Source organism: Salvelinus sp. IW2-2015, linkage group LG33, assembly GCF_002910315.2.
Source record: "Salvelinus sp. IW2-2015 linkage group LG33, ASM291031v2, whole genome shotgun sequence".
Classification (NCBI taxonomy): domain Eukaryota; kingdom Metazoa; phylum Chordata; class Actinopteri; order Salmoniformes; family Salmonidae; genus Salvelinus; species Salvelinus sp. IW2-2015.
This window is the reverse complement of record NC_036872.1, coordinates 10,026,351-10,050,090: the sequence shown is the minus strand read 5'-3', so window position 1 is coordinate 10,050,090 and position 23,740 is coordinate 10,026,351. Positions and strand designations below refer to the sequence as shown.

Genomic DNA, 23,740 nt, shown 5'->3' with positions numbered 1-23,740 from the left:
ACGAACCTGTACCACACTGAAGGCCTATAGGTTCACCATTGCGCAAAGAAAGCAGTGTATATATTTGGCCTGGCGAAGAGGTTTTGTGTGCTGACTGAATGGAAACTGATCATTTAGTATTTCTTTTACTTGGCTGGTCCCGGGAAGACGGTATGAGTCCTCACTGTCCGAGGCCAAGCCAAGACGGAGTACAAATGTATCCAAGACCGGGAGACACTGTGGTCTCGTACTACAACACTGTTAGTTAGTGCACATAAAGATGTAGGCCTATTCAATTAATCTCTCTTGAACAAATAAAAAAACGGGAAATTCTGGTGTCCAATTTTGACTGTAAAATATAGCAACTATAGTCTAATTGTCAACCAGAAATTCATGACAATCACTGGATTAGGTTGCACATCAAAATCGTTAATCATGCATTCCTTATATTTATTGTTTAACTCCATAGTCTATTATACTTCTTAATAAAGCACTATGAATTACTTTAAGATTATTCATGATTTGGGTCCAACCAAATCATGGGGCTGGTACCAACTGTAAAAGTTAGTGACTCCAGGGGAAAATGTTAGTCTGGAGCCCTGTAATAGTAATGAGCACTTATGGTAGGTATTGATTCAGCATAATGCATTTGATGGGCAATAATTTGCAATATAACTTCTAAGTCCTTAGTTTGGGTTTTATAAAGTATAAGGCAGACACAAACAGAGAACAAGAAGCACGGAGTATTGGCAGAGAAGATTATACAACTATTGCTGCTTCTACACAGGCAGCCCAATTCAAATTGGTCAAAAGGCCAATTAGTGAGAAAAAAAGCAATTACAGTAGCTCTGAAAAAGAGATGTGAAAAGATCTGATGTGATTGGTCAAAAATCAGAATTGGGCTGCCTGTGTAAACGCAGCACAACAGGGAGGCAAACAAAATAGCTAGAACAGAGACGTGGTTATAGTGGTGAGTTGTATCGCCAGTGGTGTTACCGCATATTGTATTTGTTTTAAACATGAGCTTGTTAAAAAAAAGGAGGACCATGTCTCGCCAGTCAATGCTTGGTACAGAAACGATTGAGATGCTGTACTGTACTTGCAATGTTGTCAGCACTACTGCCTGTTTCCAGGGGCGGAGCCAGAGGGGTATCCGAGGTGACACTGGAAACCCCTGACATCTGATTGGCCACCCCAAAATGTTATTCGCTGCTGGCAGTTTGATGCTGATTGACATCTCGTTTCACCTCTTGTTGAAATAAGCATTTATTTTGACATTTGGAGGCACATAATTTAAATTGAGGAAGAGAGAAAATGAACGTTGGTTGCGATATACAGAAGAAGAGAGAATATTTCCACAGCTCCACGAGCTCTTTTCGAAAGCATCATATTTAAAGTAAGCTTTAAGGTTTAGCATCGGTTTAGGTTTCCTGAACAACTTTTATGAAAGTTGAGTCGCTGTGTAAGTTAACGTTAGACCTTTGGCTCCATTAACAGACAGTTAATCAGATTAGAGAGATCGGTTCCCAATGTAGCCTAACATTATGTTTACATCTGTGCTAGTAATACACGCATGTACAGTGCAGTGTCGTAAGTTACAGTATGCGAATGTTTAGCTAATGTGGGGTAAGTAGTAGGCTACAGCCGTCAGTGTTGATAAAATAATTTATGTTTAAAGATAATGATTAAATAATTCCACTCTGAAACCATATAATTGTATGAAATTTATTCGAATCATAAAACTATAATCTGATGATGTGTGTAGTTTTAGTCAGAATTAGAACAAGGACCTTTTGTTCCTTTTTAGTATGTAAGCAGGGTGCAAGTGGGAAACAAATTATAAGAGGAGCTATCAACAGACGAGTTGTACTACTGTGTTCCTTACAGGACATTCTGTCTCCACCCGTGGAGGGGAGAAACTGTTAGGCTTGCAGAAAATGATGAAATATGTTGCAGATTAAAGAAACAATGTATCTCTGTAGTGGAAAAACAGACTGTCTGAGCAAGGCGTAGCTTAAGATTTGAACTTGTTTGTGTGTTATAAAGACTGTGTTTGCGTTCTTGACTTTAGAACGTTTTCTGAATAAACTGTACTAACCTTTTGCATAAGCTGAGTCTTTGCCTAATTATTATTATTAAACCAATGGTCTTACAAACCTCGGGGATTGGTCAAAGCTATTCATTTTTAGTTATTATCATTGGGATTGAAAATTCTCATGACAAGTGTTCAGCAAGTTAACATTCAGCAAATTTGAAATCCATTAACTCAGTTAGATTTTCGTACTTTAACTCAAAACAAACAATTATTATTATCAATCTGTTAACGTTACTCAAAAGATTACCACAATTTGCATATAGCCTGTTTGCTATCGTAAAGGTGTAAGAAATTATAGCTTGCTAAGTTCCTTACTGCAGAGTAGGGCTAGCCATGATCTAACTAGTAATTTAGGCTGGTAGTTGATTGTAAGGTACAGTTATGATAATGGGGATTTGTAATTAAGATTTAGGTTGGACTAAAATGTGGGTAATAGGATGCTTAGATGTAACCATAGACTGTCTGTCTTATTTTTTGCATAGGATCAATTAAACATGAAAAGAAAGGGATGGATATATCAGACTTCTTTTTACAGAAGCACAAACAGGCAGATCAGGTGCAAACAGACCCCAGCCCTTTCATCACCACTGGACCCCAGAGCAGCTCCCTCCCTACCGGAGGCTAGTCAGAGTCAGTGTGGTCAGACTTCACAAGGACCCAGTCTACCACCAGCAGGTCAGAGCATCTACCAGGCAGTCAGTCACATTCCCAGTTCAAAATGTAAGTTTAGCTTCAGCTTGTAATAGATATTTTTGTCAGATTTAAGCTTTACTTTAAAATGTTGGTTGTTGATTCATGTGTGTTTTTGTTTGATGGCTGTGGCATTTTTTTATTGTGATTATACACTAATGGTTCTTGTGTTATTTTAATGTAATAGATGTATCAAGGGATGACACAGAGACCTCTCTGAGCAAGACAGTGAGCCAGAGCTGCCAGGAGAGGTCATCGAGCACCTCCTAACTGCATCAAGCACCAGATATGCTGTTCCAAGAGGACCCAATGGTAGGCCAGGCCTATACTTTAAACTACACTTTTTAGTTAGCAGCTGTTGGTATCTAATCTTGTTGATCCCTTAATTATGTATTTCTATAGAGCTATGACACATTATTTAACGTGTATTTCAGACATTTCAAGATCCAGAGAAGAGGGTCCTGTACAGCCGTGTTTGAAAACATTTCCCTGAACTCAGCATGGTACTATGAAAAGGGCTTTCAACAGCTCCTGGTATAAGGACAATTCATGGCTTGAATATTCTGTAAGTCAAGATTCAACTTATTGTTTTGCCTGTAGGCATTTTTCTCTGCCCAATACACCTGAATCTGCCTTCACAGTCAGGTTTTTGTAACTGGAAAAAGGCGCTGTTTAAAGATTCTGGGTTTAAGCTCCATTCGCAGGCAGAGCATCATATCAATCCTAGATATGCTTGGAATCAGCAGAAAAGGGCTATTGACAGCAACTCATCAATGTTAGATGTCATAAATGAGGATCGGAAAAAGAAAGTGGAGGAAACTGTACTTACATTAAAACAATTGCAGATGTGCTCCTATTAACTCTCTCAATATACCGCAGAGAGGTCATCGAGAGTCTACTGACTCTCACAAGGGTCATTTTTTGACAATCTTAGAATAAATAGCAAAGCATGACCCTCTCATAGAGAAAAGATGAATGCATGTGGCATTGCTAAGTACACAAGCCACCAAATCCAGAACAAAGATCTTGAGGGCTTAGCTGAGGTGGTACAAAGTGAAATAATAAGAGAAGTAAAAGAGAAGTTTTTAGTGTAATTGCAGATTTTAAAGAAAAAATAACAAATGTCTTTATTTGTGAGGTACTATTACAACAGGGCCGTCCACAAAAGCTTTTATCACTTTCAGTCAGCTGAAAGCTTAGATGCAGCAGGTCTCACAAAAATTATAATTGATTGTCTTGAAAACATGTTCTGGACTACAGAAATAATCTTGTGGGGCAAGGCTATGCTGGTGCATCCGTCATGAGCGGAAAGCATTCTGTTGTGTGTGCACGCATTAAAAACAGTGTAAGATTTGCATTTTATGTGCACTAATGCACATTGTTTGAATTTGGTTCTTGTCGATGTTTGAATTTGGTTCTTGTCGATGCTGTAAAATCAGTGCCTGAGGCATTTCACTTTTTTGCTCTCCTGCAGAAGCTTTATAACTTTGAATCTGGTATGTACGTTCATCTCAAGTGGCTTGCAGTTCAGAAAGAGCTGTATCCACCAGCAGTCCAGAGAACTACAGAGACTTACGGATGGAAGGTGGGCATGCAGATGCATGGTATGCTGTAATCTGAGGGACAGGCTTCCACTGAGAGTGCTACAGGATATCACACTTTAAAATTGTTATGATGGAAGGCCCCTTGCCTCCACTGATCTTTCTCAGATTTACAGTTTATAGGGCTTTTGGTTACCTTATGTAAAGTGCTTGGTGATGTTAAATGTCTTTCTGACATGCTCCAATCAAGCTCTCTTGACCTAGCAAGGGCTGTGGATCTAGTAGGTGCCCTTACAGACACATTACAGGACTACAGAAGGGAGGCTTACTTTGGACAACTATGGAAAGAGGTTGAAGAGATTGCAGAGCGCTGCAAAATAAGTGTACAGTTTGTAAAAGACAGCCTAAAACAAGCTTAAGATTTCATGACTCATTGATGATGAGCACTGTAGGACAGAGAAATAGTGACCAAAGTGATGGTGAGAGCTTCCAAATAGCTATCTTTTATCAGGTGCTTGACAGTCTCACAGCTGAGCTGCAGAGGTGTTTTTCAAAGAAGAATTGTGAGATAATGCAAGGGGTCCAGTCTCTCAACCCAAAAGGTACAACGTTCTTGAATGAGGAGCCTCTATTTGCCTTTGCTCAGACCTTTTGAGTCAGATTTAGAGGACCTCAAACATGAGGTTCATCAAACCAAGCGGCTTCTTGATACGAGAGAGAAAAGTGGAAGGGACAGACTGTCTACTCTCCTTGACGTTGTTGTGTTTCTAGAACCTTATAAAGAGGTCTTCCATGAGCTATTTCAAATTCGTAAGATTTCTGTTACACCAGTCAGCAGTGCTTCTTGCGAGAGAAGCTTCTCAGCTTTAAAACTGATTAAAACCCACCTTAGGACAACAATGGTTGATGACAGGTTAAGTCACCTCTGAATTCTCAGCGTTGTGTCAAGGATGGATGAGTTTGTGAAACATTTTGCCAGTTCTCACCAGAACTGTATAATTATGCTGTTTTAAATCTACCTAGGATAATTTGGCCCTTTGGCGGTCCCTCTGGTCATGATTAACATCTGCACTGTGTACTAGCTAGTACACTGACATTCTAAAATGATAAATCCAAAGGGTATCATGTCACACAGATTTAATTTGGTCTTGATTAGGCCAATTTTTTAACTTTTATTTGATATATATATATATATATATATATATATATAAAAACATATAACTATAAATATATATAAGCATAAATATGATACTGTAAGTTTGTAATGTTGATAGGCACCAAAATTATTTTTATAGTTCAAGTCCATTTCTGCTTGATACCTGGTATGTCAAATTGTTTTTTGTTGTTGTTGTAAATTAACTTTTTTGTAAATAAACTATGCAATTTATGTAACACAAATCCTATCTTATCTCCTTGGTGCTTTTATTATTATTATTTTTCTGAAAATAATATTTTGGATGTTATTAAACACTTATAGACCCATATTATATATTAATGAAAACAGTGAACCAAGTCTCTGCAGTATGTGAGTACAGTACTGTGTGTGTGTGTGTGTGTGTGAAAGACAGTGAGCTGCAGTTCCGAGGTAGAGACATTGACTATTCATAGTATGTTAAAGAATTCTAGTAAAATAACCCTTTGGACCACACTATCTGCCACATTGAATAACTCCTGGGTAAGTGAATTATCACTTCTACCTCTAATCAGCAATCATAGGATTCATTCATGCTCCTTAGATGCCAGGTTAGGGTTACACAAATGTTCTGTCATGGTCTATGGACCCCCTGAAGTAGCCTTTGCCACCCCATGTATAAAACTCTAGTTCTGCCTGTGTCTAAGTAGTGAAACCTATCATACGATACGAAAGTGAACAATGCGCCATTGCTGAGCAATGCTTCAAAACCTATTTTTACAACACTGTAGGCTAATAAAGTTTCTGCTATGGCTGTCTCATGCGGGCGCACGCTACGCTTGTGGCCAGTCGCACTGTCGGCAGGTGGAGTCTCTTCTTGGTGCGCACAGATTAACCGCCCACTATCCTTGCCGAGGATATAAATGTGACAAGATTCATTTTCAACATCAAACCCTGCTGTTGTAACATTCTAGATATGACTAGCTCCAACGAATCCGCTGTGGACATTGCGCACGTCTACAGGGGGACGTTTGTGCACTCCACCGATCACACAGCCGTAGAAATTCTGGAGGATCGGCTTCTGGGAGTGGACACAGAGGGGAAGGTCTGTCAGAATTAAACCGTGAAAGTATATTTCAATATCTATAAACAGCATACATTATGTTATTAATTTAGAAATAATCCTAGCAAAATGTATGTAAAGACTTTAACTTATGATTAGGCTATTTTATATTGCCAAAGTGTCATATACCTAGGCCTAAGTGGAACTTGCATTGTTTTATAGGCCTATGTTTTCCATCTCTTTTATACATTTTTAAAATTGTTGTATTTTATGTATTTGCTGCCCCAATTTCTATACATTTTATAAACCTGCATAGGCTAGGTAAATCTTTTCAAAACACTATAATAGCTAGCTTTGGCCAAAGAAATGCCCCAAGCCAGAATTGGATTCAGCATTTTTTGTATGGATACCATTGACCTACACACATTTTTTCAAAAGAAGATAAACCTGTTTCCTGCAATCATTATAATTGTGTAGTGTGTAACTCCAGTAGAGGCTACAAAGGGCCTGTGACAGCTGTCACAAAAGTTGTGAAATGTGGTCTGGACTTTGTAATAATAGTTTCATGGAAATTGTTTCTTGCAATTTATATTGCTTTGTCATGCATGTGTTGTTTTTATTACAAAGGTTTCCCAAACTGACTCATGCCACCCAGATCCTGTTTAGGAGGTTATTTCATTTGGTAATTGGATGCATGTTTGTATAGTTTGTTTGTTTGTGTGTGTGTATACCGTGCATTAGGAAAGTATTCAGACCTCTTGACTTTTTCCACATTTTGTTACATTACAGCCTTATTCTAAAATGTATTAAATAACTTTTTTTCCCTGATCAATTTATACACAATACCCCATAATGACAAAGCAAAAACAGGTTTTTATACATTTTTGCAAATGTATAAAATAAAACAACAATTTACATAAGTATTCAGACCCTTTACTCAGTACTTTGTTGAAGCAACTTTGGCAGCAATTACAGCCTTCAGTCATCTTGGGTATGACACTACAGACTTGGCACACCTGTATTTGGGGAGTTTCTCCCATTCTTCTCTGCAGATCCTCTCAAGCTCTGTCAGGTTGGATGGGGAGCGTCACTTCACAGCTATTTTCAGGTCTCCAGAGATTTTTGATCGGGTTCAAGTCCGGGCTCTGTCTTGGTCACTCAAGGACATTGAGACTTGTCCCGAAGCCACTCCTATGTTGTCTTGGCTGTGTGCTTAGGGTCGTTGTCCTCTTGGAAAGTGACCCTTCACCCCAGTCTGAGGTCTTGAGTGCTCTGGAACAGGTTTTCATCAAGGATCTCGCTGTACTTTGCTCCGTTCATCTTTCCCTTGATTCTGACTAGTCTCCCAGTCCCTGCTGCTGAAAAACATCCCCACAGCATGTTGTTGCCACCACCATGCTTTACCGTAGGGATGGTGCCAGGTTTCCTCCAGATGTGATGCTTGGCATTCCGGCCAAAGAGTTTAATCTTGGTTTCATCAGACCAGAGAATCTTGTTTCTCATGGTCAGAGTCCTTTAGGTGCATTTTGGCAAACTCAAAGCAGGCTGTCATGTGCCTTTTACTGAGGAGTGGCTTTCGTCTGGCCACCCTACCATAAAGGCCTGATTTGGTGGAATGCTGCAGAGATGGTTGTCCTTCTGGAAGGTTCTCTCATCTTCACAGAGGAGCTCTGTCAGAGTGACCAGCGGGTTCTTAGTCACCTCCCTGACCAAGGCCCTTCTTTTCCGACTGCTCAGTTTGTCTCGGCAGCCAGCTTTAGGAAGAGTCTTGGTGGCTCCAAACTTCTTCCGTTAAGAATGATTGAGGCCACTGTTCTTGGGGACCTTCAATGCTGAAAAACGTTTTTTTGGTACCCTTCTCCAGATCTTTGCCTCGATACAATCCTGTCTTGGAGCTCTACGGAAAATTCCTTCGACCTCATGGTTTATTTTTTTTTCTCTGACCTGCACTGTCAACTGTGGGACCCTATATAGACCGGTGTGTGCCTTTTTACAAATCTTGTCCAATCAATTGAAATTACCAGGGGTGGACTCCAATGAAGTTGTAGAAACATTTCAAGGATGATCAATGGAAACAGGATGCACCTCAACTCAATTTAGAGTCGCAAAGTTCCCTTCCCTGGAAGCCTGTGTTTCAGACATAAGGAAGTGGATGGCGGCAAATGTTTTACGTTTAAACTCGGACAAAACAGAGATGCTAGTTCTAGGTCCCAAGAAATAAAGAGATATTCTGTTGGATCTGATAATTAGTCTTGATGGTTGTACAGAGGTCGCAAATAAAACTGCGAAGGACCTAGACCTTACTCTGGACCCTGATCTCTCTTTTGATGAACATATCAAGACTGTTTCAAGGACAGCTTTATTCCATCTACATAGCACATACCCAAATAAAGCACTAAATAACTTCAGTTTGTGCTAAATACAGCTGCTAGGATCTTGACTAGAAAATCATATTACTCCAGTGCTAGCCTCTACCTCTCCTGTTAAGGCGAGGGCTGATTTCCTACCTATCTTTCTGATTTGATCCTGCCGTACGTACCTACACGTAGGCTACGGTCCCAGGACTCCATTTGTATGGAATGGTCTGCCTGTACATGTGAGGGACGCAGACTCGGTCTCGACCTTTAAGTCTTTACTGAAGACTTATCTCTTCAGTAGGTCCTGGTCCTATGATTGAGTGCAGTCTGGCCCAGGAGTGTGAAGGTGAACGGAAAGGCACTGGAGCGACAAACCGCCCTTCCTGTCTCTCCCTGGCGGTTCCCCTCTCTCCACTGGGATTCTCTGCCTCAAACCTTATTATGGGGGATGAGTCACTGGCTTACTGGTGCTCTTCCATGCCGTCTCTAGGAGGGGTGCTTCACTTGAATGGGTTCAGTCACTGACGTGATCTTCCTTTCGGGGTTCGTGCCGCGGGGGAGATCTTCGTAGGCTATACACGGCCTTGTCTCAGAGCAGTAAGTTGGTGGTTTGAAGATATCCCTCTAGTGGTGCGGGGACTGTGCTTTGGCAAAATGGGTGGGGTTATATCCTGCCTGGTTGGCCCTGTCTGGTGGTATTGTCGGACGGGGCCACAGTGTCTCCCGACACCTCCTGTCTCAGCCTCCAGTAATTATGCTGCAATAGTTTATGGCTACGGTCAGTATGTTATATCTGGAGTATTTCTCCTGCCTTATCCGGTGTCCTGTGTGAATTGTAAGTTTTCTCTCTAAGAACCTGAGCCCTAGGACCATGCCTCAGGACTACCTGGCCTGATGACTAGTTGCTGTCCCCAGTCCACCTGGTCGTGCTGCTGCTGCTCCAGTTTAAACTGTTCTGCCTACGGCTATGGAACCCTGACCTGTTCCCCAGACATGCTACCTTGTCCCGGACCTGCTGTTTTCGACTCTCCTTCTCTACCGCACCTGTTGTCTCTGAATGATAGGCTGTGAAAAGCCAACCGACATTTACTCCTGAGGTGCAGACCTGTTGCACCCTCTACAACCACTGTGATTATTATATTTTGACCCTGCTGGTCATCTATGAACGTTTGAACATCTTGGCCATGTACTGTTATAATCTCCACCCGGTACAGCCAGAAGAGGACTGGCCACCCCTCAGAGTCTGGTTCCTCTCTAGGTTTCTTCCTGGGTTCTGGCCTTTCTAGGGAGTTTTTCCACGCCACCGTGCTTTTGCAGGCTGGGTTTCTGTATAGCACTTTGTGACATCGGCTGATGTGAAAAGGGCTTCATAAATACATTTGATCATAGCAAAGGGTCTGAATACTTATGTACAATGAGGTGTTTCAGTTTTTTTTTTCTTCACAAACCTGTTTTAGCTTTGTCATTGTGTGTAGATTGATGAGGAAATGTTTTTATTTAATCTATTTTAGAATCAGGCTGTAATGTAACAATGTGGATAGGTCTGAATACTTTCTGAATGTACTGTATGTTGAGGGTGTTTGTGTCATCTGACTGCCTTAATGTGTTACAGTAGATCAATTAACAATGCATGGATAAATTATATTTAAATGAATGAACACCTTGTTGAGTCAGGCTCTGATTGTCTCTCTCTTGCTCTAATCAGCACCTTGTCTTTGGTTGCTTCTCATGTTGACAGATTGCCTTCATTGGGAGTGGGCAGGAAGTCGACAGTCTTTCACAGAAGTGGGGGTTTGAGGCCTTGGCTGTTACACAGCTTGGACAGTAGTGAGTGATGAGTCCATCCTATGAGAGTAACACTAATTCCTAATCTATTTGTGACTGAACACATCCAAGTTATTATCCTAAAGTTCATTTTGTTGTCTGTAGTGAGTTCTTCATGCCAGGGATGGTGGACACCCACATCCACGCGTCTCAGTACAGCTATGCAGGCACAGCCCTGGACCTGCCCCTGCTACAGTGGCTCAACACGTACACCTTCCCAGTGGAGGCACGCTACAAAGACTTGGAGTTCGCCCGCAACGTCTACACCCATGTCGTGGTGAGCTGTCTGGGCCAAACTAACAAACCTCAGCCTATAGAAGTCATCAGGGTCGTGTTCATCAGACACCAAATGGAAGAAAACTAACTGAAACAGACCTGGACTTGTCTAATAAGAAACACACAATGTTTTAAAATATATGCCTTTGCGCACCCGAATGAATCCGTCCCACTTGCATAGAGGATTATAGACCATTCTTATCCTTATTTCCTATTCTAAATCATCTGTTATACTTATTTAAAGCCTTGTGTTGCAGAGGTTAATATTGCAATGATAATGGACACTCCGGAGCAGAAACTTTGGTTGCCGTCTTTGCTCCCTTGCAGGGATAGGAATTCCAAAGGAGGGCCAATAACAGGCTGCTATGGCCATTTTAATAAAGGTTAAAGAGAGTTTATGTATGTGAAGCTTTAGCTTATTTTAAATGACCTGCAGTGTAGGAAAAACAATAAAAATGTTAACTATTTAGGTTGCTTCCTTGGCTACTGTAAGGAAAGCTCAGAGTAACAGTAGCATAGAAAATCTGATGGAATCTGGATACATTGTAACACAGCAGGCTAGGGCAGGTGAAATTTGCAGTGATGGAGTGGTGTTTATGAACAATAGGGCCTGAATACTAAAACAATCTCTGTCTATTTCAGAAAAGAACCCTGAGAAATGGTACGACTACGGCCTGTTACTTTGCCACCATACACACCGACGCTTCTCTCCTGCTGGGCCAAATCGCAGGTGAGAAAACAGACACATAAATACACAAACCTGCAGACACACTCTACCGCTCACTTGCACAATGGCTTAACATTGAACATAACCCAGATGTTTGTGCCATTTAGTCAGAGTGGTTGTACTTTGACCTGTTCCCAGTGTTCTTCTCGCCTGTTTAACTTTTGTTTATTACATAAGTAATAATGACAGAGGAAGGGAAGGACAAGGCATGCTCTGTGATAAAAGAGCACAGGACGTTATTTGACTGGCTATAAACATTAACCTAAGTCACAATGTACAACTGTACCTGGAATACCCACACACACGCCTCCACTGCATAAGTTGTTATGCAACAATGTATCAATCAATCAGTCTTTTTTTTTTTTAAAGGGGGATTGGAACTCCACTCTTTCAAATGTGTTATATTTATTTAGACAGGAAAGTAGGGAGACAGACAGCAGGGGATAGACAGTATTAAAAGTGGCGTTGTGGGGATTATAACCTCGCTGCAGGGGGACACAATACAAGTGGTCTGGAGGCAGCTGTGTTGACTCCTAGGCCAGCCTCCGGCACCCAGTCTCTCGCTATGTAGTTGGGTTATGTTGACAATGTTCAATTTCACAGTGCAAACGTCATTGTGGGAGGAGTCTAGTGTGTGAATGTTTTGTTTACCCTTTGAGTCCCATGCTATAATCGGAAATATGTTTGCTTCTATACCAATGACTGTATAGGAATGGACAAAGCCATCGATCACGTGACACCATTCATTCCTATGTGAAGACTCGATAGCGCATTGAAGCCAAATGAAGTCGGTTAAGATAGCATCTCATGGATACATAACATGCGCAGTTTGAGCTAATTCAGGAAGTGGCGTTGCAGGCTAGCTCAGTGCTGCCCCCTCTCAATGAGTAACTCCAGTAGAAGGCTGACCGGGGTACTGCAGGCTGCCATTAGCAACTAAATTGTCCTTTTTAATTTCTGTGTGATTTTTACAACATTATCGTTTGAAGGACTTGCATATGGTGTATTAGAAGCAATTATTGGTACCATGATTGTCTTCAAAAAATTTTTTTATTTACATGAAGATTGACCACAAAGATGGCCATTTTCCCATTCACTGTAATGGGGATACTGTTTTCTGCAAACAACACCTGCAGTATCGCAGTTGGCCTTGAACTTCTGTGGTTTCAATAAGATGGGTCTGTTCTGTTCCGAACCCTCTTAAACATTCCTCTGTCTTCTGCATCTGCTGATGCCGACGATTAGCCTGTGCGATTGATGGGGGCTGAACTAGAGCGGTGTTTGTGAGACCACGGCTGATCGGGCGGATCCCGAAAACTGTTCTTCTCACAAAAACGTCTGTAAAGTCCAAGCAGTTTGAGCTACAAAACTATTATGACCCCACTATGAAAAGCTGAGACTGTTTTGCTCTGACACTCACGCCGCACAAGACTCGTTAGAAGGTAAGGGTTCTTCTACATAGAAAATCATACACAATTATTGCATTGTGATCGTCCCTGATGTTTTCCTAAGCTTTGCTATATCTCTCAGATCCATTTCAGAATTATCCTGTGGATATTAAAGTTTATTTCACCAAGTTCAATTTCTGCCCTGGACTTTGTGTCTATAATACTGTATGTAATAAGATCACATAGTTGCTGTCACAAAGTCCAAACTCCACGCAGTTGTCACTGACTAGTTGTATAAAGGAAGGAAACAAGGAAACAATTTCTGCAAAAAAACAATTTTTTTGAGGTTTTTGCTTGCCAGGCCTTTTTTTATTGACATTTGGCAATAAAACTTATGAATGTAACTGTTTTGTGTTCTACTTGTTGTCCTGAAAATAAAATGATAAAACACTTCAGTGTGAGGTTAAATGAGGGCAGGGATAGCAGGTAATGTAAGTATTGAGTTTCAGGTACAGGGATTGGCTGGGCATGAACATATTAATTTGCTGCATTCCGTCATTATGGTTACCCACTGTAATGAAAATTATTTTTACGAACACCAGCTCAGAACAAGACATGAACATAGGGTTTTGTATGTAGAGGAGTTTGTCACTTTCTCATCTACTTACTGCATGCATGGAATGTTTGTCCTTTGATGGTTGCATTACTCCTCCTAAACCGTCTAGAGTTTGTAGTTTGGGAGGACACCACCAGAATTGTTTCACCACAACCAACAGCGCCCACCGTTTGGTTTATGAGATTTAATGTTAGCTTTAGTTTATTATTTAGGTTATTCCATAATGCTGATGAGCAACATTACAACTGTCCCTTTTGACTCCAGTCAGATACGGTCTCGACAGAGTGCTACTCTATTCACACCAAATGCAGCTCCCCTGATGGGTGATTTCACCAGTTTGGTGATCTTTCCCAATGTTTCTTGTCATTCCAGATGATTTTGGACAGCGTGCCCTTGTGGGAAAGGTGTGTATGGATACAAACAACTTTGTCCCACATTACAGAGAGACGCCAGAGGAGTCCCATGACGAAACCAACAGGTAGGTAATAGACAGAAGAGGGGGCAAAGCTGTATACATAATAAAGAGTTAAATGATTAGAGCAGGTGCTTTGCACAGGAGGGGTTTATGGGCTTTCACAATGGCTTTTCATGCCTCAAGACCGTAAGGTGACATGGAAAATAATTTCCTCGGAGGAGGATAGAGTAATGACTAAGAAAAGCATATTGAGTCATGACTGGCTTGTGCAGCAAGAACCAATGGGAACAGACATGTCATTCTAGACTTTACATGAGTTTATGGGACCTTCCAGCACAGGGGTTCCTATACCTTTTTGTCCCGCCCCATTTTGATATGTGGACCCCAACCATGTGAAAAAAAATTATGGAATTAACAGCGAATGTTTCATTTTTATTTGCGGCTATGGCAGTCAATTGAAAAACATTCTAACAGTATTTCGGATTGCCTTCTCAACTCACCATCGCATGCTTTTAATGTGGGGCTGTGACAGTCAATTGCAAATGAGTCTGACATAATGTATCTTGTCTCATCACCACTAGTGAGATGTGACATGCATCAAGCACACCCGTCGGAGCTTCTCAAAGTCAGGGGTTTTAATGCAGATGAGAGCACTGAATCCAGCTTCACACAGACATGAGCTGGCGAAGGATACCATGAGTTTTATGGTGCTTTCAAGACCGGGAACTCTGAAAATACTAGGTCAGTAAGTCGTAGCTTTAGAAATAGGCCTGAGTTCCCGAGTTGGAATTTCGAGTTGGGTAACCGTACAAAACAATTTTTCGCAGTCGGAGATCTTTTTTTTTACAGAGTTCCCAGTTGTCTTAAATGCACTGAAGACTGAAGTCGTAGATTTTAGAGTTCCCAGTTGTTTTGAATGCGGCATTAAGAAAAATATGTCCTCGTGAATAGAATCCCCCAACATGTATAGCGAACAAAAGTCAATGCATGGGCATCTTGGCCCTAACAGCTAACGTCCATTTGGAGAGCATATGCTGGGGCGTTTTTGAGTCATTTAGTCAGTTTCCTCTTGATTTCTAGCAATAGTTTACATTCTTAGTTTAAAAGTGTTATCTGGCAAGGGTATTGATGTGAGTTTCTGTGTGTCTGCCTCCCCACACATTGTTTTCACCGTATCAATTGCGTCCGATAATATCAAAGTATCTGCATTAGTGTGTGGTTTCATAGCGGGCCTAGCCATTCACCATGGGAATGATTTCAAATGCAACGGTCAACGGTCAAATGCAACGGTCTGGTTGTATTTTATCATTTAGATTTGCATCATTTTTATTTTTAAGGTTAACCACAATACAATAATTTTGAGACATAAAGGGATATATTTTATTTTTCTCAGGATTTTGGAAATTCTCGCGCAACCCTATTTTAATATCCAGTCGCGACCCCTATTTTCATATCCAGTCCCAAGTTTGAGAACTGCTGCTCTAGCCTCACAATATATCTCACAACATTTGTCATATTTCAACATACATTCCAAGTATGGCATACATTCCAAGCAAATCTGAAAGGAGAAATGAGTGAGGAAATCATTGTCTCTGAGCCAGTTGCTGCAGTCTGAAAAACAGGATTGAGTCCTTCCTTACACTCACATCTTGCCCAACACACATCTGAGGTGTATTAATTGGGAAACAAACAGAAGGAAATGGAATGAAACGGAGAGGGACCTACCTGATAGATATTTGTTTTCATTGTAAAATGTTTTTTTGTTTAGAGTAAACAGTTTCTGTTTTTCTACGGTGTGCAACTAATGAATACACCCCAGCAGTCAACTCCTGAGTCAAGAGTTTTTTGGGGGTTGGTTGTGTCTGGCATTCTTTTAAATAAAAAATAATAATGTGTTTTGTTTTGTGTTGTGTTGCTCTAGGTTCATTAGTGAGATGTTGAAGAAGAAGGTAAGACTCCTTAGCCCTGCTAGCATAGGGGGGGTTTCTAAGTCTAATAGAATCTAAGGGAACATGTACAAGTCAGTGGCAATGTAGGGATTGTATTCCCCCCCCCCCAAAAAAAACACATTTGTGATCAGAATCTGTGAAAGGAGCTTTTTAGGATTTTGCTCACTGGGTGTCTCTGTCTTGTTTGGGGCAGTACCCCCTTGTGAGGCCGGTGGTGACCCCGCGCTTCGCCCTGTCTTGCTCTGCTGCCCTGCTGGGTCACCTGGGAGAGATCGCCCAGAATAACAACCTGCACATCCAGGTGAGCCTTGCCAGCCTGTAGCCACAGTAACCAAGTCAAGAGAATCCTATGGGAATGTTGCTTTGAGGATGATAATTTATCTGTATTTATCTCCCTTCCATTCTCTATCTCCCTTTAATTCATACACATTGATAATCACCTGAAGATTTAAAAAATACATTGATCGTCTCTGTGATCCCCAGAGTCACATCAGTGAGACGAAGGAGGAGGTGAAGCTGGTGAAGGAACTGTTCCCAGACTACGACTCCTACACAGACGTCTACCACAAACACAACCTTCTCACTGACAAGGTTATCCCAACACACACACACACAGTACAAGGACATTCTATGGATAATGAAGATCATAATATTGCTGATTATAATGATAGCGGTGGTAATGGTAGTAAGTATGCTGGTGATGATTATAATGATAGCGGTGGTAATGGTAGTAAAGTATGCTGGTGATGATTTTAATGATAGCGGTGGTAATGGTATAAGTATGCTGGTGATGATTATAATGATACGGTGGTAATGGTAGTAAGTATGTTGATTATAATTATAATGATAGCGGTGGTAATGGTAGTAAGTATGCTAATGTTGATGTTGATGATTATAATGATAGCGGTGGTAATGGTAGTAAGTATGTTGATGATTATAATGATAGCGGTGGTAATGGTAGTAAGTATGTTGATGATTATAATGATAGCGGTGGTAATGGTAGTAAGTATGTTGATGATTATAATGATAGCGGTGGTAATGGTAATAAGTATGCTGATGTTGATGATTATAATGAATGCGGTGGTAATGGTAGTAAGTATGCTGGTGATGATTATAATGATAGCGGTGGTAATGGTAGTAAGTATGCTGATGTTGATGATTATAATGATAGCGGTGGTAATGGTAGTAAGTATGCTGGTGATGATTATAATGATAGCGGTGGTAATGGTAGTAAGTATGTTGATTATTATAATGATAGCGGTGGTATGGTAGTAAGTATGCTGTGTTAATGATTATAATGATAGCGGTGGTAATGGTAGTAAGTATGCTGGTGATGATTATAATGATAGCGGTGGTAATGGTAGTAAGTATGCTGGTGATGATTATAATGATAGCGGTGGTAATGGTAGTAAGTATGCTGATGTTGATGATGATTATAATGATAGCGGTGGTAATGGAAGTAAGTATGCTGATGTTGATGATGATTATAATGATAGTGGTGGTAATGGTAGTAAGTATGTTGATGATTATAATGATAGCGGTGGTAATGATAGTAAGTATGTTGATGATTATAATGATAGAGGTGGTAATGGTAGTAATATGCTGATGTTGATGATTATATATGATAGCGGTGGTAATGGTAGTAAGTATGCTGATGTTGATGATGATTATAATGATAGCGGTGGTAATGGTAGTACGTATGCTGATGTTGATGATGATTATAATGATAGCGGTGGTAATGGTAGTAMGTATGTTGATGTTGATGATTATAATGATAGCGGTGGTAATGGTAGTAAGTATGATGATGGTGATGGTTCACAGACTGTGATGGCTCACGGTTGTCACCTAACCGATGAAGAGCTGAAGCTGTTCAGAGAGAAAGGGGCGTCCGTCGCTCACTGTCCCAATTCCAACATCTCGTAAGTGTTTCTCATTACCCTACAGTTCACGTTCCCTAACTACGCCTGTGTATTCCCAAGGGTCATTGATGGAAGATGTGAAAGGAAAGACCATGTCTTAGGATTTAGAAATAAATCACGATTCTTATTTTTATATCATACCCTATCCTTTTAAGAACACAGCAGTGATACTAGATATCATATCAGCACTCAAGATAGAACCTGCCCATATTCTCTCTCTCTCCTCTATTTCTCTCCTCTCTCTATTCTCTCTCTCTCTCTCTCTCATTTCCCCCTCTCTCTCGCTCATTTCCCTCTTCAGGTTGTGCAGTGGTATGCTAGATGCCCGCAGGGTTCTGAACCACAAAGTAAAGCTGGGGCTGGGCACAGGTGAGTCCATGACAACACACTACAAAGCAGATCATCTTCCTTTTACCTGAGCGCACTGTGTTCTGTATCGTTTTTAGCCCATGTGTGCTGTATAAAAAAAACGAATGTAATATCCCTGAGTTGCCCATATTTAAAATTTGTAACTAAATCAAGGCAATCGTGATTGAGTTATATAATAATCAATATATTTTTGATCAAATTAAAGTCTAATTAAGTTATTTCAAATGGCACAGATAATATTATTTCTTAGAATAATTATTTTACATTATTTATGATGATCCTGTTTTTTCATTGAGGCCGGCAATAGAGGCAACTTTCTTCTAGGTTCCCTGTCTGGTATCAAACTGGCTTCACACCATAACAACATGAGATTAGCTGATCTGCTGGTTTATTTTAGCACACAGGTGCATGTTATTTCCCGTTAGTTTCGTTTTTAGAAAACCAGTGATTTTTTTGTTGCAATTGGCTCTGTGTTTAACGCATTAATACATTTGTCTGTGTATGCACTTGTGCGTGTGTCTGTGTTTCCGGCCTTGCAGATGTGGCAGGAGGCTACTCTCCCTCTATGCTGGATGCTGTGCGGAGAACGTTGGATACCTCTAAAGCCTTGACCATCCAGGACCCCCAGTACCAAACGCTCACCTTCGAGGAGGTCTTCAGACTGGCCACACTGGGAGGCAGCCAAGGTGGTAGACCTGGCCGGAGGGGTGGGGAATGGGGTGGGAGGGTCATCATCATCACCACTATTATTAAATCAATACATCAATCAGTATGAATGATTTGATACATGATGATTTATGAATTGAGACAGATTCATGTGCTCATGCGTTACTTTTCAAAACGCCTGTGCTGCAGCATCGATACATTGCTCATAGCACAAACTTTCTCATAGAGTGATGCCAAGCCAACAAGTTTATTTGCAATCACCTAAACTGCAATGAAATACATAGGTGACATTTCTGAAATATATTCCACTGACAGTACAGGTATATCCACTTTGCAGCACATGTTTTTGACCTGCACTACAGTCAAAAACCTTTTAATGAATCCAACTGTACATCTGTGTATTTTTTTATTGAGTCCTTGATTGATGAATAATTGATTGATATTCTGAGCTCTGGATTGATTGTTTAGTTTGTAGCCCTGTCCCTGGATGAGCATACAGGAAACTTTCAGGTGGGGAAAGACTTTGATGCTCTGCGGGTAAACACGGCCATAGAAGGAGGACCCATTGATCTCATCAACCACGGAGAGGGGCCTAAGGTAGGAACCAATCTCCCAATACATAGAGCAGGGATCATCACCTAGATTCAGCTATGGGCCAATTCTTTCTTGAGCGGATGGTCAGGGGGCCGGAACATAATAACAAATAATTTGTAGATTGCAAATTGATCGCAAGAAGCCCAAACAGATATAATCATTTCAGACTTTGCTTTCATTTGTATACGATCACATACCTGTATATCTCTCTGTTATGCGTGGGAATACATTGGAACAGATTTCCAAAATTAAAATCACTTTGAGCTGATTTGCCTGTGTTTTTACTGTCTTATGTCCCAAAGAAATATATAAAAATATTTATTTTCTTCTAAAAAAAAACTTGGGCTAAATAAAATGGGGAAACCCTGTTACCTGTTGAGTCATTCTGTCTCCCAATACATAACATTAATCTTGGTTCCATTTGATTTCAGGTGCTCCTGGAGAAGTTCTTGAATTTGGGTAAGGGTTTCGTTTCTGTCTCTCTCACACAATAGGTTACATGTTTTCAGACTTTGGTGGATGGGCCCTTTTACGTGCCATGAAAGTATTGTGGCGAATTCACTGATAGCCACGACAGGGACTCAAACCTGGGTCCTTGCAGCTGTCAGCCAAGAGGTCCGAAACTCTCGAGGTCACTAGGTGTTGTGAAATCTCAAGTATTTTCAGGTTCTTTTTTTTCTCCTTCTTTGTTCCCCCTTTCCCTTCCTCCTTCAGGGGATGATCGGAACATTGCGGAGGTGTACGTGGCAGGGAAGAGAGTGGTCCCATTCGTAGAAACACCATAGATTTGGGTTTGGTTGCTGGATTGTTGTCATCTTGTTACCATCTGTCTGAACCCTCTACCAGTTTACCTGACTGCTGTTGTGACAGGAGGTGATGAGGAAAATGTATTCAACGAGAGGGATTATTACTGTATATACAGTGTGTGTGTTTTCAATCATCTAGTGTAATTACTTACAGTTAAATTCAATGGGTGATATTGCTGCTCATCGTGAAGTTCAGAGTGAATCCTATGTTGTCATACTTATGTCGTAACCCAAAGAACATCATTGTCTATGTTGTTTTTGTTATTTCAAAGTCGAAGGAAATGTGTGTGTTTTATGAATGTGGGTTTATTCAATTCAAGTAACTTTTATTTCCTGAGTGGGAACTTCATGTATGGTGACGGCTTGATATAAACAAGATGTATAACAACACAGCAACATAGAACACGAAAACATGTGCAGTATAATAGATTAGATGCAACCATAGGCTGTATATAAACATAAATAAAAATGTCAAGGGTTGAGGAGTTTGATGGATGATGGTACAAAACTAGAAGCTGCTCTCTTAGACTTTGTATGCCAGAGATCTACGTAAATCTGCGCCAGGAGGGAAAGGGAGTTGTACTGGTCCAAGACTTCTCTAAGTGTGTAAGGTCCAAAGCTATTTGTTCCCCCTATTGTATCTGTAGCTTTGCATTTGTCAGGCTTTTACAGCATCCTTGACTTCGTCTCGGGCCTAACAACACAAGTGCCAATATATCCTCCAAACACCGGTTTCTCGGGCATTATCACTTAATGGTATTTAATATGCAACTGCTGTTCCATGCTACAGTGCTGAGTTTTGCAGAAAAAGCTACAAAGTAAAAGGGACAAATATTCTGTATCTGCATGATTTTAAGTGAAAATGTGTCTCTTTTGTTTGTAACATTTTTCGAGAGTATTCACGCCTGGAGGCAAAGGTTTTAACACATTATTGATAGTGGTTCCAGGATAAAGCGTAAGGTTATATGAAAATATAGAGGCTGAACACTGCAAACAGCATAGCTTTAAAATTATTTTGTTAAAGCAAACGTTCCTCCAAGCCAGATATTTTCCCTGTCTCACTCACACTTATCTCCTGCACTGTAGACCCATCTGTGTGTGACAGATGAAAAGCTAGAAGTGACCATATCCATTTGACAGCCTACCATAGCACAATGTGGGAAATCTGTCATAGACAGGTCCACTATAAAGACTACAGAGATTCGAGTTTGTGGTCCACAGCAAACACATCCCAAAACAATGGATGATCCAATTCCATTAGATTATTTGTTATAGTTGTCAGCAGTTTTTAATTTGAGCCGGATACTGCTGGAACAGGAGTGTTACCTTCTTCTTCAAGAGGTCACCAATGAACCTAGAGCAACACAAAACAGTTTTGGACTGTTTCGTTCTGGAACCTATTAGGCTGGATCGCAATAATTAAAATATAATAGTGTCAAAGTAGCATGTCATTACGATCATTTATGCGGTATTAAAACAGATTCTGCCAAAGTCTCTAGTTGTGTAAAATGACTGAGGTAAAGACAGTTTCAGGTTCGATATTCGACAGATATTCGCGCTTTCAAACCTCAATAGCTTTCAAACCACTTGAGCCACAGATTCCAAATAAGTGTCACGATGTTGGAAAAATTGCACACAACATTGCACAGGTCTTATTGTCATGATTTGGACATTTTAATTTGCTTTCCAAAGCTTAAAAACATGTGGAAATGTGAGCAGCATTTTGTATTCCTAGTTGAATTAGTTAGGGAGTGTAAACATTTTACATTCGAATGTCAATAGCTCCTTGGTCATGTGACCTACTTGACTCAAACAAGGTTCAGATTGTCCACTGACTACCCTTCTATATTGCACACCCTTTGGTTTGTTCATTTTCATCTCACACGTTTTACATTCATTTTTCAAACTTTAACATTTCAATAGCTCCTTGATCATGTGACCTACTGACTTCAAACAAGTTTCAGAATGTACACTCAGTGGGCCTACACATTGCACACCCTTTAGTTTGTCCATTTATCTCACTCGATTTTACATGAATTTTTCAGAATTTAAAACTTCAATAGCTCCTTGGTCATGTGACCTACTGGACTGAAACGAACTTCAGAATGTCCACGGACTAGCCTTGTATATTGCACACTCTTGTTTTTGTACTGTAAAATCACGTAGTGTAATGTACATTTTTCATAGTTTTAAATTTCATTAGCTCCTTGGTCATGTCAATTACACACATAAGAAGCGTGCAGTGGATATACACCCATATTGCATAACCTTTATCATGTATCTTCTATATTGTTGTAAATTAATATTAGTTTGACAATTAGGGGGTTAAATCCAGTGTTGTGTTTACCCTTTTCTTTAATATTTATCTATAATAATTGGTAGTTCTAAGTACTTATTTTCCCTGTTTTTTTATTTTGCCACAGTATTTAAGTGGTACACAATAGGAGAGAGACCGATAATATCTCCTTTCATCGTTAATATCAACCATAAAGTAAAATGGCAAAGTACGAGAGTCATTGTCCAAAGCAGGGATGGAGAGTGAGCTAGTAAGGTAGGCTGCAGTGGGTTTGCTGGGCAATACATATACTGAACATGTAACCAGAGTGATGGTGGCCAGAAAATCAATGAATAAAAATGTTATATTGACAAATTAAACAAATTGTAGATCTTTAATCTTTTCCAACATGTCAACAGACACTTTACTTCACATAAGTACAAAACATTTCAGTGTTAACTTTCTCTTTATCCCTGGTTGATGTACACGTCAGAGCCTCTTCAGTGTGGATGGGGTATAGCATACATTTCAACAACAAAGACTGCACTTCCAGTTTGTGTTCTTTACTCTGTTGAACTCTTAGTAACTCTTAGTTACTAGTTGTCTTCATTCCTAGTTACAGCACATGGAACCACCGTTGGCATGCAAAACATTCAATCCAAAACAAAGCGTAACACGTTATAAATAATATCAAATATCAATGCAGTATGACGAATTAGCCATCCATTGTGTTATATCATAAATTGTCTTACATGCCGTCACTGTTGTCAAAAGATTAGAAACATGTTAAATAAAGTTACTAACCCAGTCTTTGGGTCACATCCAGGTTTTTTAAATACATTTTTTATTTCACCTTTATTTTACCAGGTAGGCCAGTTGAGAACAAGTTCTCATTTACAACTGTGATCTGGCCAAGATAAAGCAAAGCAGTGTGACAAAAACAACAGCACAGTTACACATGGGATAAACAAACGTACAGTCAATAACACAATAGAAAAAGTCTAAATACAGTGAAGGTTCTTTATCAGTGGCACACATGAAGCAGTTGTTGGCTTTGTT

The 23,740-nt window shown here is 40.3% G+C and overlaps 1 protein-coding gene and 1 long non-coding RNA gene across 4 annotated transcripts; both read left to right on the top strand.

The window, feature by feature from the left end:
- Positions 1 to 608: 608 nt before the first annotated feature.
- Positions 609 to 4,027, top strand: LOC111957457 (uncharacterized). Of its 2 annotated transcripts, XR_002876390.3 has the most exons (4): positions 609 to 1,375; positions 2,610 to 2,794; positions 2,952 to 3,076; positions 3,199 to 4,027. It is a non-coding gene; the product is annotated as an uncharacterized lncRNA (long non-coding RNA). The 2 variants fall into 2 exon arrangements; XR_002876391.3 differs by lacking the exon at positions 2,610 to 2,794 and having other exon boundaries at positions 611 to 1,375.
- A 2,340-nt stretch (positions 4,028 to 6,367) lies between these two features.
- gda (guanine deaminase) lies at positions 6,368 to 23,061 on the top strand. Of its 2 annotated transcripts, none has more exons than XM_023978809.2 (14): positions 6,368 to 6,542; positions 10,596 to 10,684; positions 10,787 to 10,958; positions 11,600 to 11,687; positions 14,061 to 14,166; positions 16,025 to 16,052; positions 16,246 to 16,353; positions 16,536 to 16,643; positions 17,874 to 17,971; positions 18,273 to 18,340; positions 18,880 to 19,026; positions 19,482 to 19,603; positions 20,032 to 20,059; positions 20,315 to 23,061. In XM_023978809.2, exons 1-14 carry the CDS (start codon positions 6,414 to 6,416, stop codon positions 20,383 to 20,385), a joined length of 1,362 nt encoding a protein of 453 aa, XP_023834577.1. In that variant the 5' UTR covers positions 6,368 to 6,413; the 3' UTR covers positions 20,386 to 23,061. The 2 variants fall into 2 exon arrangements, with proteins under 2 accessions (XP_023834577.1, XP_023834578.1); XM_023978810.2 differs by lacking the exon at positions 6,368 to 6,542 and adding an exon at positions 7,128 to 7,182.
- Positions 23,062 to 23,740: the final 679 nt, after the last annotated feature.

Coding starts and splice junctions, on each gene's coding strand:
- gda (XM_023978809.2), top strand. CDS start 6,414: ATGACTAGCTCCAACGAATCCGCTGTGGACATTGCGCACGTCTACAGG. Junction 6,543..10,595: donor GAGTGGACACAGAGGGGAAG/GTCTGTCAGAAT, acceptor TCATGTTGACAG/ATTGCCTTCATTGGGAGTGG. Junction 14,167..16,024: donor TCCCATGACGAAACCAACAG/GTAGGTAATAGA, acceptor GTGTTGCTCTAG/GTTCATTAGTGAGATGTTGA.